This window comes from Thalia democratica, chromosome 7 (assembly GCF_965202585.1).
Source record: "Thalia democratica chromosome 7, ktThaDemo2.hap1.1, whole genome shotgun sequence".
Taxonomy (NCBI): domain Eukaryota; kingdom Metazoa; phylum Chordata; class Thaliacea; order Salpida; family Salpidae; genus Thalia; species Thalia democratica.
This window is the reverse complement of record NC_139171.1, coordinates 41,148,824-41,167,393: the sequence shown is the minus strand read 5'-3', so window position 1 is coordinate 41,167,393 and position 18,570 is coordinate 41,148,824. Positions and strand designations below refer to the sequence as shown.

General features: G+C 23.8%; 1 protein-coding gene across 3 annotated transcripts; it reads left to right on the top strand.

Moving 5' to 3' along the window:
• Positions 1-1,218: 1,218 nt before the first annotated feature.
• Positions 1,219-17,227, top strand: LOC145840319 (protein patched homolog 1-like). 3 transcript variants are annotated; one of them, XM_082947537.1, is made up of 25 exons: positions 1,219-1,411; positions 1,608-1,800; positions 3,438-3,660; positions 4,428-4,518; positions 5,023-5,114; positions 5,187-5,319; positions 5,376-5,468; positions 5,971-6,083; positions 6,570-6,708; positions 6,781-6,939; positions 7,011-7,166; positions 7,574-7,672; positions 7,873-7,998; positions 8,134-8,252; positions 9,722-9,764; positions 10,524-10,715; positions 10,773-10,947; positions 11,157-11,291; positions 11,479-11,592; positions 12,810-12,983; positions 14,317-14,549; positions 14,786-14,949; positions 15,322-15,438; positions 16,178-16,316; positions 16,595-17,227. In XM_082947537.1, the coding sequence occupies exons 1-25, from the start codon at positions 1,259-1,261 to the stop codon at positions 16,607-16,609; spliced, it is 3,390 nt and encodes a 1,129-aa protein (XP_082803663.1). In that variant the 5' UTR covers positions 1,219-1,258; the 3' UTR covers positions 16,610-17,227. The 3 variants fall into 3 exon arrangements, with proteins under 3 accessions (XP_082803663.1, XP_082803662.1, XP_082803664.1); XM_082947536.1 differs by having other exon boundaries at positions 11,479-11,660; positions 12,773-12,983; XM_082947538.1 differs by lacking the exons at positions 14,317-14,549; positions 14,786-14,949; positions 15,322-15,438; positions 16,178-16,316; positions 16,595-17,227 and having other exon boundaries at positions 11,479-11,660; positions 12,810-12,963.
• The last annotated feature ends 1,343 nt before the right edge of the window (positions 17,228-18,570 follow it).

The window sequence follows — 18,570 nt, the reverse complement described above, 5'->3', positions numbered from 1 at the left end:
TGAACGAAGAACCTTTCTTACGATTTAAGCAAAAAAATAATTGTAATATGTTATAAAAAAATTAGCAACAACTCTATATAGTTTGAAAAAAAAACTGTTAACTAAAAATACTCGGACTCAACAAACACTGAACTTGTCTATTAAAATGATATTTATTTAGCAAGTTACATTTCTTATTTTGTAAAAAGATACTTTAAGCAACGCATTCTTTTATACAATATCGTTTTTTATATTTCAAAGGATGATAATTTTAACATTGCTCAATAATTTGAAATTGATATTTAAAACGCATATGTATTGCTATTACATTTTAATTTTAAGGTAATGTAAAATTAAATCATCAGTTTTGTATTCATACTAAGCTATAAAACTAGACTTTTTGTTTTTATTGTTTAAAACATTTATCAGTGTAGATGTAATCAAACAAAAAACATTTTAGGAATCAACTCTCTTTTACATTGTTTAAATCTTATAAAAAAAAACCTGAAGTCCTTTTATCTTATGTTTTTTGTGTACGGTACTCTTTCTGTTTAGTACGCAATTTTCTGTTACAAACTATCTGATGAGTACGTACTATTGAGATAGAAGTGTTGCTTTAAAAAACAAGTAATATAACTAAATATATTTTTTTATAAGTTTTTAATTTTTTTTTTGGTTAGATTTTTATTATAAAAATAGAAAACTATATTTTATACAAACTATAGTGTTTTATGTAACAAATATTTTGAGTATTTATCTCAAAAAAGAAATTTTTAATCAAAAAGGATTTTAAAAAACTTAAGTGTTTAAACAAATAGCAACTGGTTCAGCTTATAAAAATTGAAATGTGTTTATTTGTATTCAAAAATGTTATATAAAACTTGTATTACTAAAAACACCTGGTTTTATTTGAATGGTTAAGCTTTTTAAATTTTACTTTAAGAGTTCATACTTTTTTCAAAAAAAGGTTTGATTATGCATCAATTTTCATTAAAGTAGATAAGTTATGTATGTAGATAAGATTTTAGAAGGCTTAAAACAGTAATAAACATATATGTATCACGAACATGCTTTTTATAACATTGTTTTATTTATTATTAATCTAAAATAAGCAAATGCTAACTTCGTGATTTCCTTTTAGAAATACGTAAGTTATGATTTTAACTTACTTGTAACATTTATTAATACTTGTTTAGTTGTAATAAAAATTTAAACAAATAGTATTAATCTTATAGAACTTGTTTAAAAACTATATCTTAATTTTTTCAACAAACCAAAAATGAAAACTAAGAACAAAGAAATAGACAAAAAAATTAAAGAAGAGTCTATATTTAAATCAAAAACTGATAGTGAACTTTTTACATTAGAAGATGAGATAAAAACTAGACCTAGTTGGTGTAATGCAAAGATTGCAATTAAAAAAATAGAAAATGTAAGTTTAATTATAACAGCAGTTGTTTAAATTGTTGTTAATACTAAACTATTGCTTTGTTTTTTGTCGCTTGTATTTAGAGAAAATGTTAGATTAATTTTAAAAAATATATAAATGTTAAACTTAATTTTAGTATTAACTCTTTTAATCATAAATATTACATTGTATTTAAAAATATAAATTTTCAAATTATCAGAAAGAAGGTGAAGGAAACATGGCTGCATTAAAACTTAGAGCTTCAGTTCAGTTTGTTTTATATAGAGTTGGAGTTTTTGCTAATAATTTTTCCATTCAAATACTGGTATCATTCGCAATATTGCTTGCTGGATGTACTTATTGTTTGTCATATGCTGAAATTGAAACTGATATTGAAAAACTTTGGGTTGAAGGTAATATAAAAGTATAAAACTAATTGATATGAACTTACATTGTAAACTCGAATTTATCATAATCTACTTTATGTCATTTCAAATGTGAAACTTTGTCTATATTTTTAGATTAGTGAGGTAATATTTTTATATAACTTTCTAAAAATATGTTTTAATAAGCAACTTAATTTCTAATATATTTTTAGAACGTTTTTATAGCTTATGCGACTATTATTCAATCCTAATCTATCTTCAAATTTTATCTATTATTTTAGACATAGCTAAACAGTATTTTAAAAGAACTACGGAGTTATGTTTTAATGTTTAAAATTAAATACTTTATATTTGGTTATTTTTAGAGTTAGGTACTTACATTTTTAACAACCTTTGATCATCTTTCAAATTGATGTATATAAATTAAATTATTCTTTACTTACAGTTTGTAATAAAGTTTTAATCAAAAACAAAAACACTTTTAGTTCTAACCAAAATACAGAAACATAAAATTATTAGTTTATTTTATTTAAACTAGGTAAGTTTTACATTAGTATAGATTGCTTTTAAAAATGCATTTCTGTGTACCTAGTTTAGCTAACTATAATTGTTTATATTATATGTTGAAATAAGAATACATTTAAAAGCGTCTTGTTTAGAAAGTTATTTCCTAAGCATATAAATTGATTTAAAAAACTTCAGAACAAAAATATTTTTGTTAGAATAAATTTTGTAAAATAATAGTTTCAATAGAATTTTTAATTTTCTGCTTTAAGCTTTTAATATTTAAAAACTCTTGTAAACAACATTAAGATATATTTATATATTGTTCATTTAACGACTTAAACAAAGCGCTGAAAATAATTGGTTCTAGGATCTGGATTACAAAAAAATATTTTGGTTAAATAATTTTTCTAAGATTGTTTATAATTTACATTGTACATTGTTTTCATTAACAAGTTTTAACAATATTTTATGTTTTCAGATAAACAATATTTGTTATACTCTTTTAATACACTAAAAATTTAAGTTTTTGTTAATGCTATATTTGTGTACAGAAACTTATTTTTTTAACCTTTTTTTTATATTAAAAATTATAATAAACATTTAAATATTATTCTCTTCAAAAGCAACTATAGCAGTTAACTAAAACTTGCAGCTGTTTTATATAATGCACAAAATAAGTATAAACAGTTTTATACATATTTTATATAACCGGTAAAACAGTATTTGTAAATCAGTATTTTACATTCATATAAATTTAATCCTTGTTAATCTGAACGTCAAACTTTAGAGTTATTACCGAATAGTTTTAATGTTTTACTTACTTAAACTGCTTAAAACTCAGTTTTAAATAACTAAAATGAGTTTACATTATCAGTAAAGTTAATAAAAAAACCGATAATTTTTATTTTTAGGTACTGTTTCTTAAATTAATTTTTACTTTTTTTATATTTAAATATTAGTTACTTGATTTCTAGCTATTTGTTTTATAAAATTTTATTTTTTGCTTTTTTATATTTTTCATTAGCAAAAATTAAACAAAATCGTATTAAAATTTAAACATAGTCGTTACTTGATTGATTCATACCAATTTAAAGAAAATTATCTAAATGCGTTTCATTATATATAATCTTAGTTATATAACTTTTTTCTTCTGAAAGATGGAAGTGTCCTTAAAAAGGAACAAGAATACTATGCTACATCATACCATGTACCAGAAAAAACTGTGCAAGAAATAGAGAGTGATGGTGGCTGGGGGACTCCTAGTTCTATAGAGTTTTTGGTGCAAACTACCAATAAGGATATTGAAAACATAAAAGCTTTAAGACAACATTTGCATATGGCATTGAAAGCTGTAAATACCACAGTATTCATGCTTGGACGGTAAGCATAACAAAATATAAATTTAGTTAAAAAATTAGTACTTTTCTCTTATTGTTTTTTAATGTTATAGTTAGCAGTTTGTAAAAAAAGAATTAGTTACTAATTCATAGTATAGAAACTTAAAAACTTAATATATGTATGCTTGTTACTTATTTTTATGTAAAATTTAGGGTTTTGATAACCATATCATTGTATAACATAAAACATTCTTTTACAAGTGACGGTTTTTTTAAGAATTTTGATAAGTGATAGTTTTAGAATAAGCAAGTTTGAAACGGTTAGGTATGCAAAGTTCTAGGAGTAATTTTAACCCTTGAAATTTTTTTTTTGTTAATGTCATCATAATAAAACTTACGAATTTGTAAAACTATACTAAATTTAATATCTAAAACACTTATGAAACTAGTTTTTGTCTAGAGATTAAAATAATATTTAACTAAAAAAAGTACATGAAAAAAAAAGAATACTTAGACTATTAAACAAGGCTTATTTTAGTAAAATATGTTAATCTAAATATTAAACTTTTAACTATGCTAATTTTTATTAAGTAAAGTACAGAAACAGACTTTATTATGATCTAAAAATTTAAAGATTTTTAAACAATTAATTTTCCAATAAAAATAAAAATGTAAACTAAGCTGTATTAAAAATATAAAACTAAACAAAAACTGAAAAAAAACTAGTTTTAATTTTTATAATCCGAATGACTTAACAATCAAAATTAAAAAAAAGCGAATTTAATTTGTAAATAAAACTTATGAAAATAGATCATGGACATTTTTAGACTTGTGTTTAAAACCGCCGTTCAACATCACAAGTGGACGAGGATTAAACCCTTGGTTTGACTCGATAATAGATGTTAGTTTAAATATTTGATTTAAGTTTAATGATAAAAATACACAAATAAAAACTTTATATTAAATAACTACAACTAATTTAGTAATCATTAATAAGGTTTTATATTAATTTAAAAAAAGTTTTCAAGAACCGTTAATACCTTTATGTTTTATACGTTATCTATTATACCTTTTTTAATATAGCAGCAATTTACAAAAAAAAGTTTAATTTAGCAAATTTAATATTTTAATAGTCAACAAACAAAGGTACAAAAAATTTATTTTATTTCTATAAAAACTTTAAACAATTCGGCAACGTTATAAATATACTTTATTTATAATATAGCATCTAAAGTTTAAGAAAAAAAATTAAAAGGGTACAGTATTAAAAAGATTTAAGATAGTTAACCTATGCTAAAAAAATATTAGATATTGTTATTTGATCACTAAAGAGTATAGATAATATTAACTTTTTAAATGTTTGCTTTAGTTTTGACAAAATATAAATAAAAGTTTCACATTACAGCAATTTCTAGATATTGTTCCTTGTATAGTCATTACACCTCTTGATTGCTTTTGGGAAGGTTCAAAACTTATAGGACCAGCACAACCCTTTAGGTAATAAAAAATCCTAAGTATTATAGTTGTCAGCTCAATACTTAAACAGTTTTTATAATTTATGTTACATAGGTCAACAGGAAAAGTTCTTACTTGGAAAAACATGAAACCAGTTGAAGATATTCTTGACTATTTTATAAACTCAAAGTCTTTTGGAGATATAGCTGCTCCTTTTTTGAAACCTTATAGAAGCCTGTTTTATGAAGTAGTGAATAAATTAAATTTTCATTTTATATTTAAATTAAATAAAAAACTTACCAGGCAGGAATAGTTCATGGCTATCAAAATAGATATTGTTTGAATCCTTATGATCCTGAATGCCCAGTAACTGCGCCTAACTACGAAAGTAAAAAAGTATGTAAAGTATAAACTTGATAAGGTCTATTTTGATTCGAATTAGATTAAAAAGTTTTAGTTTTTGTATTTAAGCTGTTTACTATGTATCATAGAACAAATTGAATTACCATGTGTCAAAAAATAATTAAATACCTAAGCATTAAAAAAGGTGTAACTATTAAGTTAAAGATTTAATATTTGAAAAAGTTTACTGTAAATAAACGATAGTCTTACTTCATGAAATAAACAAACTGGTTCAAATTCTAATACTTCGCATTTATCAAAACTAGTAGAAAAATCATACAATAAAAATTGTTTAAAAGTTTATTGTCAATGAATAAAACATGTTTTTGGGAGCAAATAATATAGTCATTTATAACTTTACTATTTAAAACATTTATAACTACATCAGGTTGGTCGAAATCATTCTGATTAACTTTTTAGTGTTTTCTAACTTTACTTTTTCAAAATTTTTTTTTTACTAAAAACTAATAAATTACTAGAAGTAAACTTTTAAAAGGATCCACCGATTAAAGAAATACTCAAAGAGGGATGCGCTGGATTTGCTTCAAAAGCATTAAAATGGCCAAGAGATGTTATAATCAGTCCAGTTAGCAAAAAACTAGGTGTAAGGTTATTTAACTTTATTTTAATATTAGTTTAATTTATAAAAAAATTGTGGTAATAATTTATTTGTTGTAACGATTATTAAAAATAAAATTAAACCGATGTTTAATATTACAACAACTAATTTTCTAAAATACGCTTTAATTATTATCACAAAACATCTTCATAAGTATCTTTTAAGTATCTTATGTTTTGAATAAGTTTGTTTTATAAAATAGTTAGCCAGTTTTACATTAAAAAATAATAAAACAATACAATAATTAGCTTATAAAGAGATAATCTAAAGTTAGGTAAACGTGGAAAGTTCTGGTAATAAAAAATTACATCTCAACTATTCGTTAAAAACTATCTTTTTAAAAAAAGTTCTGACTTATAAAAACTATGTTTTATTATTCTTTTAGAAACTATTATAGAGCCGTTTATAATTTTATATTTAGAACATAGTAAAATACTTAAAATAAACTTATATTTTTTAAACCTTTTTATATACAGAAGCCAAGCTGCACAGACAATTTTCCAAATTGATGGATCAAGACAGATTTATTTAAAACATAAAGAACTTAAAATAAACGGTTGGAGCCCTGCAAAAGCAAACGAAGTAGCACTAGCTTGGAGACGAAAGTTTGCTAAGGCAAGAATTTATTATCTTTTCTTACAAAAAACTAGGACAACATAACAAAAATAAAAACAACAATGTTTTCAGAGAATGAATGAAGGATTAAACAACAACAGTTTAGGTAAAAGTCTTATCACTAACTCTACATATAACTTTTACGGCATGAACGAAGCTTCTTTTGTCGATGTTTTGCTCAAATATTCAACTGCTGGTATATCTGTTCTAGTCGGAGGGTATGCCTTAATGGCAAGTTTTAAAAATTCGCGAAGAGTTTTACTTTTTAAAAATAATCATTCATAATATTTGATTTCTTTTAGGCAATTTACGCTTTTTTAACGATGAGAAATAAGTCACACGCTTTATCACTTGGTGGTGTCTCTTTGGCGGGAGTGTTTTTGATTTTGCTCAGTGTTTCGAGCGGTCTTGGGGTTGCGTGTAAAATTGGAATAAAGTTCAACCCTGCATCTCTTCAAGTTAGTTTATTTTATGTTAAAATGAAAGAGATAAATCTATAAAAATAATAAAGGTTGTTACTATCAAAGGTTTATCAAACTTTATTTAAGCCTTGTAAAAAATAACTTTCATCCTTATAAAAAACCTACCACTGGAAAAACAACTTTAACCACTTTAAATACAAGAAGTAGTCAGAATACAAATAAGATAAGCAAGATTAGAAAAAAAACTAAAAGTAAATATAAAATTTATTTGTAACTATATATTTGAAACTTTTTTGTGTTATATTAAATTTTGCTTTTTTATCTGAAAGAAATCATTCTCTCTGTAAAACATAATTTAAGTTTAGAAAACCTACCTAGTATCAATTATGTTTATTGCCAGAAGTTATACTTAAATTATAAATTCTTATTGTAGTTATAAACAGGTTTTACCTTTTTTGATGTTGGGTCTAGGTGTTGATGACATGTTTTTACTTGCATGCCATTTTGCGCATGTGTCTAATCTCCAATATATTCCCATAGAGGTATTTAATTGAATTAATGTACAAGTAGAATTATTATACCATGTTTGTAGCTTTTCTTTAAGTAATAGTAAATACTTTTGATCGAAGTAACATTTAACAACTTATAATAATTTTCTATTAAATTTTGTTTTTTAAAGTGTTAACTAATAAATTTTGAAAAATTCCTATAATAACAAACCTAGGTATTAATATTTTCATAGAAAAGGACTGCAGAGTGTCTAAAACGAGTTGGTGTAAGTGTTCTACTAACTTCAATTTCTATTTTATCTGCTTTTCTTTCAGCTATTATTATCCCAATGCCTGCCTTAAAAGACTTTAGTAAACAGGTTAGTTATAAGACAAATAAGAAATTGTACTTTTTTAAAGTCTACTTTATGTCGTAGCTAAACTTTCTTACTGTATAAAGTTACCCTTAGTTACATTTATGAAATTGTATTATAATTAATATTATGTGTTAACAGGCTGCGTTGGTCACACTTTTCAATTTAGTGGTTGTGTTAGTAGCTTTTCCTGCAATGCTGTCCTTGGATTTACAACGCAGAGTTAATAAGAAGCTAGATCTATTTTGTTGTTTTGAAAGGTTTACCATTTAATTATTTTCTTAACTAACTTAACTGTTCCGTTTGTTCTTTTCTTAACAAAAATTTAAAAAGCGATTAAAAAATGGCACAAAAGTAGGTTTTGATTATAAAAATGGTTTGAAATTATTTATTTTACAAAAACTAAATAATAAAAACACAAAAAAACTTATTTTTGTAACCTTTAGATACTTCTAATTTTGTGTCTATATCATTTCAACTAATGATTTTTATAAAACCTGGCATTCTATATTTAGACAATTAGTTTGAAAATAATTTGTACTAGACAAAAAAATTCTTAAAATATCTAAATCTTTATCATAATAGTATGAGCAACTAAAATACTTAAATTACTTATTAAACATTACATTTAGTCAGTTTTAGTAGAAATCAGCTCTTTTTAGACTTATACTTTTTTGTTTTTTAGTGTTGAAAAAGTATATTAATAAAATATCTATAATAATAAATAATATATAATAATAATAAAGAAAATAAGTTAACTTGATTTAAAAGTCTAATACTAATGTTAACTAGTTTAACAGACCACAAAAGTAGTAACAGTTTAAAATAAGCTAAATTGTAAACTAAAACAAGCTTTACTAATACAAGTAAATAAAATTCAAAGTCTGTAGAGATTTTGTTCTTTTTGTTTGGGCTTTAATACATGTCCCGAATATATTACATAGAAAATAAAAGAAAGTTCTTTCGCTGAGTTTATAAGCTATAAACTAAATAGTTGTTTAGTTACATTTATGGTATAAACAAGAATATGATTCAGACTTAAAAACTAAGTAATTAATATTATTTTGTTGAACACGGTAAAAAATCAACGTTCGAAAGGAAGTGGTGAATAGATAGACCTTTCAATTATTGAGCTATACACAAACTATTTACTTCGTCTGTTTTGTATTAAAAAATAAAGAAACAAAAAGATTGATTTAACATTAAGAATTTTAAATTTTATTGATATAAGATATATAAGAAGAGTAAAAACATAAAACTGAAGAATACAAAACATAAAACGATATTTCGTTCAGAATCACTTATCTTACAAAACAAAAACATAAATGCTGTAAAAAAAGTAGAATAAGTTCAGCCAATAAAAAAAAACTTTGGCCTAGGGTCTTGTTTTAGTATTATTTATTAAACGATAAAAAAGCGCTCAAAAAGTTTGGTCCAAGTACCCGGTTTACGAAATAACCTTTCGGTTATTCAGTCGTACACCATATTGCATGTTATGTAATCGTACTGTTACTTATAAAATTACATCATTAAAAAACATTTTTATCCTAACATTATGTAATACATAATATTTTTAACTCATTGGATAAAATATCTTCAAAAAGATTTAAACTATGAAATAAGTTTTACTTTGTTAGCCAAATAGTTAAGTAGTCAAAAAAAAAAAAAATAAATATAATAAAAATTTTCAAAAAAATTAAATAAATATTAAATAAGACTTTTCAACTAGAAAATCAACAAAAAGTAGAAGCGGTACTCAAAACGAAGCCTATGTAAGTTTGACACTATTTAAAACTTTATAACAAATTTCCTATAAAGTAAGTTAATGATACTTAAATTGTTATTTTTAATATTTTTAATTAAGTATTTTTAATATGTTTCATAAAAAAAATATTTTTATATTTTTAGTAATTCTAGAACTTGATAAGTAAAAATGAATTTCATACACTTTTCTAAAGGAATTTTTTTATACAATTGTTCAACTGCATTATATCAATATGTAAAGGTTGAACAAACTACATGGTCAAAAAAATTAACAATTCCTAAACAGTATTTTACAGACTATTTGAACAGTTTATTAGTTGTTTATTTTTATTTTTCAACATTGTTATTTTTACCTGTTAAAACACCTAATTTTACTTAAATATTTGTATTTTATCTCATAAAAAAGCTCCTTTTTTAGTACAGATAAATTAAAAAAAAGTTACTTTGAACCTTTTTTTTATCGCTAAATATATAAGACATAAGTATTACCATTGTTGAAATACACTTAAAAAAATCCTGGACAGGTTAATCGATGATAGTTTATCAAAGTAATATTTTTGTCTTAAATTTTAAGAATTAAAAACTTCAATGTAGATTATATTTCAATATAAATAAAACTGTAGTGATGAATTTAAAATCTTTACTAAACAAAAAAAGTTTTAGTACGGCAAACCTACCATTATTTTGTACTTATTAAATAAAATTCAAGTTAGATCTTTTTAATTAAACGTACTGCGAACTAGACTAAATTTTGAAAATATTTTAAGGAAGTTACTGAGTGTAAGAATGGTGGAGTAAATGAAACAAAAAATTGCGAAGTACTTAACGGTAATCTAGAAAAACAGCAAAAGTTTTCAAAAAGACTAAAAATGCAATATGTTAAAGTAACGAAAATGTTAGACACTTCAAACTACATCGAAAAGTTTTATGCTCCTCTAATACATAACTCTGTGTTTCAGGTAAGTTTTAAAAAACAACAAAGTCTATAAAGAATCTAAAATATATTTTTTTCAAAGGCACCAGTTTTATTTATTACTGCGATAGCTATTGGTTTTTCTATATATGGAGCTACACTTTTGAAAGATGGGTTAGATATATCGGATGTAGTTCCCCGAGACACTATAGAATATGATGCTATTAGAGCTCAGTTTGACTATTTTACTTTTTATCCAATAGAGATTATCACTAAAGGTATTTTAATTTCAAATATTGATAAAATATCATATCAAATTTATATTTTAGAAATTAAATTTTGATTTGTTTATAAATATTTAAAAAGATTATATTGAAATTGAATTTAACAAACATATTTGTAAAATTAAAGATTTATAGCATATTTTTTTTCACTTTGAAATTAGAAAAATTCTTAGAAAAAAAACTTTACAAACATTAATAAACAGAATTTGATTACTCAAAACAGCAAAATCGAATTCTGAGCTTGCATAGGGAACTTAACAAGTCTCCATATTTTGTAAAGGAAACAGATGGTAGCTTCAAAAAGATGTGGTTAAATTATTTTGTAGAATGGCTTCAAAGTTTGTTTTAAGTAATCCTCAAAAATAAAAGCTAAACAAAACTACTTTATTTAATTGCTTTATCATAATTAAAAAAAAAGTTTTTTTTATTGTTTATTTTAGCTAATCAAAGTTCTAAACTTTCTAACTTTAAAGTTAAACTGTGTAAAATTTTTGGCTGCCATACAAGGTAAAAATTTTAAATCAGAACTACAAATAAAGTTTGATGAAGATTGGTTAGAAGGAAAAGTAAACAAAACAGCTTATTCTCTTGAGGCTCACGAAAATACAAAACTAGCCTGGAAGCTGCTTATTCAAACAGGTTTACCCTCAAACCCGCTTGATTATGAACGAATTGGATGTATTAATAAAAACAGTTCATGTTTAAAGGTTATTTTTTTCAACACTTGATCTAAAGTGTACGAACTAATCATAATATTTAAAATTTTATAGCAGAAAAATTAGAAAAAAAATTTACATAGAGTGTTCACTAATAATTAAATAATTTAGTTACAGTATTTTCAAATAAAATTTTGCACAATGAAAACTTTCATAGAGTAAAAATTTGTGCTGTAAAAGTTGTACTTTTTAAAGTATGACAAGTTTTTGTCTTCATTTCATTTTAATTTTAACATTATAAGAAAAACAAATTTAGCAGAGCAAGTACCTGCATAAAATCTTTTATTAAACCCTGTTCAAAATTACGAAGATATAAGACAAATGCAAAGAACCTTACTAAGTTAAAAGTAAAAACTTAACCTAAAGTTAGACAGACTTAGTAATCTTTTTTTGTTCATACACTTTTATCTAATAACAGTTTACAAAAAAAACTTTTTTGATAAACTGAAAACCAAAACAAGGTTATACTTAATTCTAATAAATACTAATAGCTTTTTATGAACAACCTTTAACACTCAAGACATCAAAAAATATTTTAATAATAAAACACTCAACATTAATGAGACAATTTTAAATTCAGATTTTATTACTTAACACTGTGTTTTATGTGCTTAGGCAATGATAATAAATAATGTCATCGCCTGAGCGCATGAAAAATAGTGTTAAGTAATAAACTCTGACTATTAGCTCCTTTTTAGTAGAAGTCGTTTCTGGGGAATAATAGTTTATTTTAAAGTTATTACTATTAATAAAACACTTTAAAAGAATTTTGAGAAACGTTAGTATAAATAAGATCATATAAAAAAAGTTTCAAAAGTATATGTAAAGCTTAATTTATATTCTTTTTAAATAGATAACTTATAAAGAAAAAAAAAACGAGGCTGGTAACTGTAGAGCATTGCATGGTACAGATCTTTGTTGAAGTTTTATGTTCTTGTATAACTTAAACAAAGTTTGTCATAAGTTTAACACTATGAAGTTTTAGAATCACAGTTAACAAGTTTTAAATTCAGCCTACCTATAAAATACTAACTTCTAAATAATCTTACCTAACAGTTTTTTTGTTCGATATTGTTATTTAAAAATATAGTTCTGCTGTTTAGATTGACAAAGTTCGCTTAATTGATGACTTTGGTACAGTACGTGAAGACGCTTTCTATTGCTATTTGACAGCTTGGTCAAATATTGATTCCATTTCATATGCATTATCACAAGCAAACTTCATGCCAGTACCGCCGGATTGGGATAAAGAAGATAACGTTATAACTCCATCCTCACAACCAGTTATTGCAAAACTGCTTTACTTTGTCAGCAGTTAGTTTTAAGTTAGAAGAAGAACTTGTTTAGAACTTTGCTTAAAATACCTTCAAATGTATATAAGGTAACATTTGTAAATGTAACGTATAGAAAACTAAACTAAACTTAAAATAAGTCTCTATAGTTTCTTGCCTAATACATATACAACGCTACCTTATTTATAATAAAAAAGACAATTAATTTTCGGACTGTTTTCTAAATTTCAACGTTTAACACGTTTCATTAGAACAATTTAAAGCACATAGCAAATTTTTTAAATAATCACAAAAAACACATTATAACGTTTCAACTAAAATTGAATAATTAAGAACGCTGCCTTATATAGATACTAACTAAATACTTTGAAAAAGTTTAGGTTAAAAATTTAAAAAGCATACACATACTTTGCAGGGCTGTTTGTGAAAACTGAAGTGAAGTTTTTTTTAAATAAATTATATAGAAAAACTTTAAAAAACAGTTTTATAGCTAAATTAATGTTATTAATAATTTAGACCAAAATATATGCATCAAAATTTTAGACACGACAAATTTTATTTATATAAAGTACATAAACTACAATTTATTTTATCTTCAACCGTTTCTAAAAATATATAAATGCGATAAAAACACTTAATACTAACAAAAAACAACATAATCAAAATTTATCATTATATATAGTTTTAAAATATTCATAACAAAAACTGAAACAAAAAAGATTAAAAAATGTTAATTTTAGAAGATATTGTGTTTTGTTTATCGACTTTTATTTATTTGAATAGGCTAAATTATTTTTTTTTCTATAAGAAATTCCATACTTCGAATTTTCGACTTTTGAGATTCAAAGAAACAAAACTAAAATTGATGCATCACTAACTTGACACTTTTGATAAGTTTTTATCAAAAAACTCACTCAGAATAAAGCTAAATTGTACAGTAATTGTAAAATACAGCCAATTATTAAAACATATTTTGTTTATAACAAGATAATACACCAAGTTTTAGTATAATTAAAACCAAAAAACTAAAACAAAATGAAAAATTGTAGAATTGTTTATTTAAACAACAACAAAAAGCGCTCGAAAAGTTTTGTCTAAAGACCTGGTGTACACCAGGAACTTTCGGTTCTTTCGTACACCTGGTCTTTATATAAACTTTATAAATTTTTTTATTTACTAAAGCTCAAATGTGTTTGCTTATGACAAGTTAGACTTACATATCCAATTACTAAAAGTACTAAGATTTACAAATTTTGTTATATATTGAAACACTAACCTTAATTTATAAATAGAAAACGAATAAGGATTTTAAAAACAACTAAGTTAAAAAGTACATATGGTACTGATTTTTGTAGGACTAAAAACTCACGAAGATTATATGACGCTCATCAAAGAAACTAGAAAAATTTGTGAAGATTTTGAAAAATCCGGAGACTTTGGTGCTTACCCTATGGGCTACCCCTTTTCATTTTGGCAGCAATATATTGATCTCCGTTATTGGCTTTTTATCGCTATAGCAGTAGTTCTAAGCTCAAGTTTTGTAGTTCTTTCTTTGACAATGATGAACTTATATGTTGGATTTTTAGTAGTAAGTAATTTATTGTATATTTATATATTATATTTGTAGAATTCTTATCTTAATATATTATAACCATATGTACAAAATCACTTAAACATATTTAAATAATAAACCAGTTTAAATTCTAGAGCGATATAAAGTTTTAAAGTTAGATATTTTATAGTCAAAATGTTTCTATATGTATTATAAAACCAAGCTGGAACTATAAAAAGACTTGTTTATACAAACAAATTTAACTTAAACAGACACTAATGTTATTAATCATTTTAACTGAAATGATCGGTTACATGGGTCTGGTTGGTGTTAAACTTAGTTCCTTACCAGCTGTTTGCATTATTGCTGCTGTTGGGATTGGATTGGAATTTGTTGTCCATATCGTTCTTGCATTTTTAACTACAACCGGAACAAAGTTTTTGTTGTTGTAATGATTTTATGCTCTTAATTGTTCCTTGAATTTTATACTGATAAATGGTTTTAGTTAGTATCAAATGAACATGTTTTTGTTTAATAAATGTTTAATTTTAGTTAAATTACTAGTACTAAAAGCTAAGTGATATTCTTATACTAATTTGACTGTAAAATTTAAATATTTGTCATAAAAAAATTTAAATGCGATATTAAAATAGAAATGTTGTGTTTATTTATAAAAAAACACTTTTTTTAAAAAAATACTTTATAAGCATACAAAAACTACAACTACTTCACACATAACATAATATTTCAACCAAAAATATTTTAGAGTATGAGTTTCTATAATTTAAAATTAACAACACATATCTAGAAACTATCGTGTGACAGAGTCACTGAAACACACAACTGGGCCTGTACTTGACGGTGGCATTTCTACTTTACTAGGCGTAATAATGCTTGCAGCAGCTAAATTTGAATTTATAATCAAGTAGTTTTACTTTTATTTATTGCTATAAAATTTTAATACTATCTTATGAGATCTTTAGTTAATAAATTTCAGTTTTACAAATGAGGATTTTTTTTAAAGACCGTAGTCGATATATTTTCTTATATTTTAGATTTGTAAACTTAGCATTTCTAACAAAATTAAATAAATTGAATGTATCGTTTTTAACAAAAAATGAAAATTTTAGAACAGAAAGTGATTAAAAAACTTAGGTTAACTTAAATGTTTTTACAAAAACATTAAAGTTACATATATATTTACCGTTGCTTATTTTTACAAAAAACGAAAATAAAAGCTAAATAGTCTTATAAATAATACAAACTGTTTCACTGAAAGCAAATAAAATATTTTTATAGTATTGAGCAATATCTAATAACATTTGAACTTGTTCATTACTTTTCTGATTTACAAAGAAACGTTAATAGATTAAAAAACAAGAGACATAAGTGTTGTAAAATGATTATTAATTGTGTCTTTTGTCTCATTAACCGATAAAAGTTAATATTTAAAAAAATTTAAGCTAGTTTAGAAATGTTAGTGCACAGTTTTTTTTTTATGTTTAATTATAGAAAAACAAATTAGTTTTGTTTTAAAAACTTGCTTTAGATTATCAGCAAAAAATAAGTTAAGTTGTTATACAGAGAAAAATAGAACAAATATATGTTACTCATAAAACTAAAATGTTATTCAAAGTATTTGTTTAGTTTGTTTTAACTAACAGATACTTTCTACAATTACTGTTAGTATTGATTATACTTGGATTATTCAATGGACTGATTTTGCTTCCAATTATTCTAAGTTATATAGGGCCAAAATGTGAAGTTAATCTGAAAAAAATCAAAACAAAACTACAATTAAAAGTAAGTAAGTCGTAAATAAGAGGTTAGTTAAAACTAAAAAAAAATTTTGCATTTTCTTAAAAAAAAACTTTTGAAAAATATGTATTTTAAAATTAGTTCTTTGTATAACTTAAAAATAATTGGTTTGCAGTGTTTAATTATATTGTTAATTTATTTGTACTTTAAACATAACTGTATATTTACTAAAATTAGTACAACTTATAAAAAGTTGTAGCTAAAAAATCAGTTAATTAGTTGTTTGCTATATCTATTTAAATGTCTACGTAAAACTTCTACAGAAAACGAAAAATTGATGAAACAGTACTGAAGGGACCATAAATTCAGTTCCTTTTTTTCTAAGAAAATTCTATTAAAATGAATGACAATAAACTCTTTAAATTTTTGCTTCCTTTGTAACTTTATTATGTTTACCTAAAAATAAATTTGATAAATTTGGTCAAAAAAAACTTTATACGTTAAAAAGCAGATTGAAATTTTATTTAGATTTTACTTTAACTTATATGAAAAGATAGTAAGTGTTTGAAAAGCATGCATTATAAAATTGATTTTATTTATATAAATAAAACTTATTATTTTTGTTCAGAAAAATGCTTATCATTTTACGCTTTTTTTTGAAAGGAACTTGTAAGGAAGTATTTTATGAAGTTTTGTAAACTTTCAACACTAATCGTTTTTGAAGGTTTTATGTTCACAATGCTTTTCTAAAATAATAAAAAAAACCTGAGATCCAGAATCAGTTTATTGGTTTTTACTGCTAACATGGTAAATGCTGTATATATTTTAAAGGGTTATGTTTAATTTTATTACTTAGTTTGATATTTTATAACAGTTTAATGTATGAAACTATAAAAGTTTTTACATTAGTACCAGGATAAGTTGTATAAAAAACTTTTTATAATGAATCACGGTTGTTCAACTTTTATTGATGTTTTTTTTTAATTGTAGTCGTGAGTTGTTTATAACTATTTTGGCTAATACAAATTTTTTATTTTACTCATTAGTTCTAAAAAAAACAGTGTAAAAGTTATCATATTATAATAATAAATTGCGTTTTGGAAAACTTTATTTGTTTCATTTTTAAGTCATTATTAAATAAAATTCACATTGTTGCTTTGATTTTTGTTTACTATCTTTTTTTTACGTCGAAGTAAATTTTTCAATTAACTTAAAATTTTTATTTTTATTTTTAATTCTAACTATTTATGTTTTGTTGCTAGTGTTGATCATGAAAAAGTTTCTAAATCTTCGAAGTTGAACGTAAACTCATTTAAATTTAGTCCAAAGTTAAGTAGTAGGCAACTTTCGTACAAATATAATCTGCACTAAAAGCCAAATTATTTCAACTTTATTAATTAGTTCTAAAAAAATACTGATTCGCGAAATTAAGTAAGTTGCTTTTATACATTTAGAAAACATAATATTGTTTTATCTTAAGGTAATTCAAAAAATGACACCTAATAATGATTTTTATACTTCATTATCGTGCAAAAACACGATAAAACAAAAAAAAGTGTTAGATTTAGCTGACACATTGATCGTACTATTAAAAAAAAGTTGCATAACCCTTACTTATTATCAAAAAGGAGTTTTACCATAAGTTCTTTAGTTCTTTTCAGTTTTTATCTAGTTTTTTTTTTAAGACGCCGTCTTTTTATTATTAAAAAACATTTTTTAAATCAAGCATACATACTAAACGAAGTAGTCCAAGACGATATATCGCTGATAAGACATAATTGTCCTGCCCGCGACTTATTTTTAGTTAAATAAACTTGTACCAAACAAACAAAAACGTTTTAAACAAAAAAGTGATTTGAATAAAGTTGTGAATATACTATGGTACTAATTGCATGATTTTTTGTTATAATACAGTGTTAGATACATCAAAATTCTCAACAGTATCAGCTTAAAAGAGTAAAGCAGCCTGTAAAATCTATGTCTAACAAATCGGACCCGTTATATACAGAAAACTGTTACATCTGGCTCGTCGACTAGAGAAGTTGCTTAACGCTAAAGTAGTTTCTCCTATTTTCATTACAACAGTGTACTGCACTTTTATATTATCACTTAGCCAAAAACTGCTAGATTACCTTTATTTATATAAATAAAGTGTTTCTACCAATATTTATGAGACCAACACCTAAAACTAATTTTATTTTATGTCCTATTTAATCTTAAGCTTAATTCTGCATTGGCATTACACTTAACTATAAGCTAATAAAAAAATTAAGCGTTTGAGTTTTTATAAATTATTTTA

Bases quoted from the DNA above. Each gene is read 5' to 3' on its own strand.
- LOC145840319 (XM_082947536.1), top strand. From the start codon at position 1,259: ATGAAAACTAAGAACAAAGAAATAGACAAAAAAATTAAAGAAGAGTCT. The intron at 6,084-6,569 runs GTTATTTAACTT...TTTTATATACAG, and splicing joins AGCAAAAAACTAGGTGTAAG to AAGCCAAGCTGCACAGACAA. The intron at 6,709-6,780 runs GCAAGAATTTAT...CAATGTTTTCAG, and splicing joins GGAGACGAAAGTTTGCTAAG to AGAATGAATGAAGGATTAAA.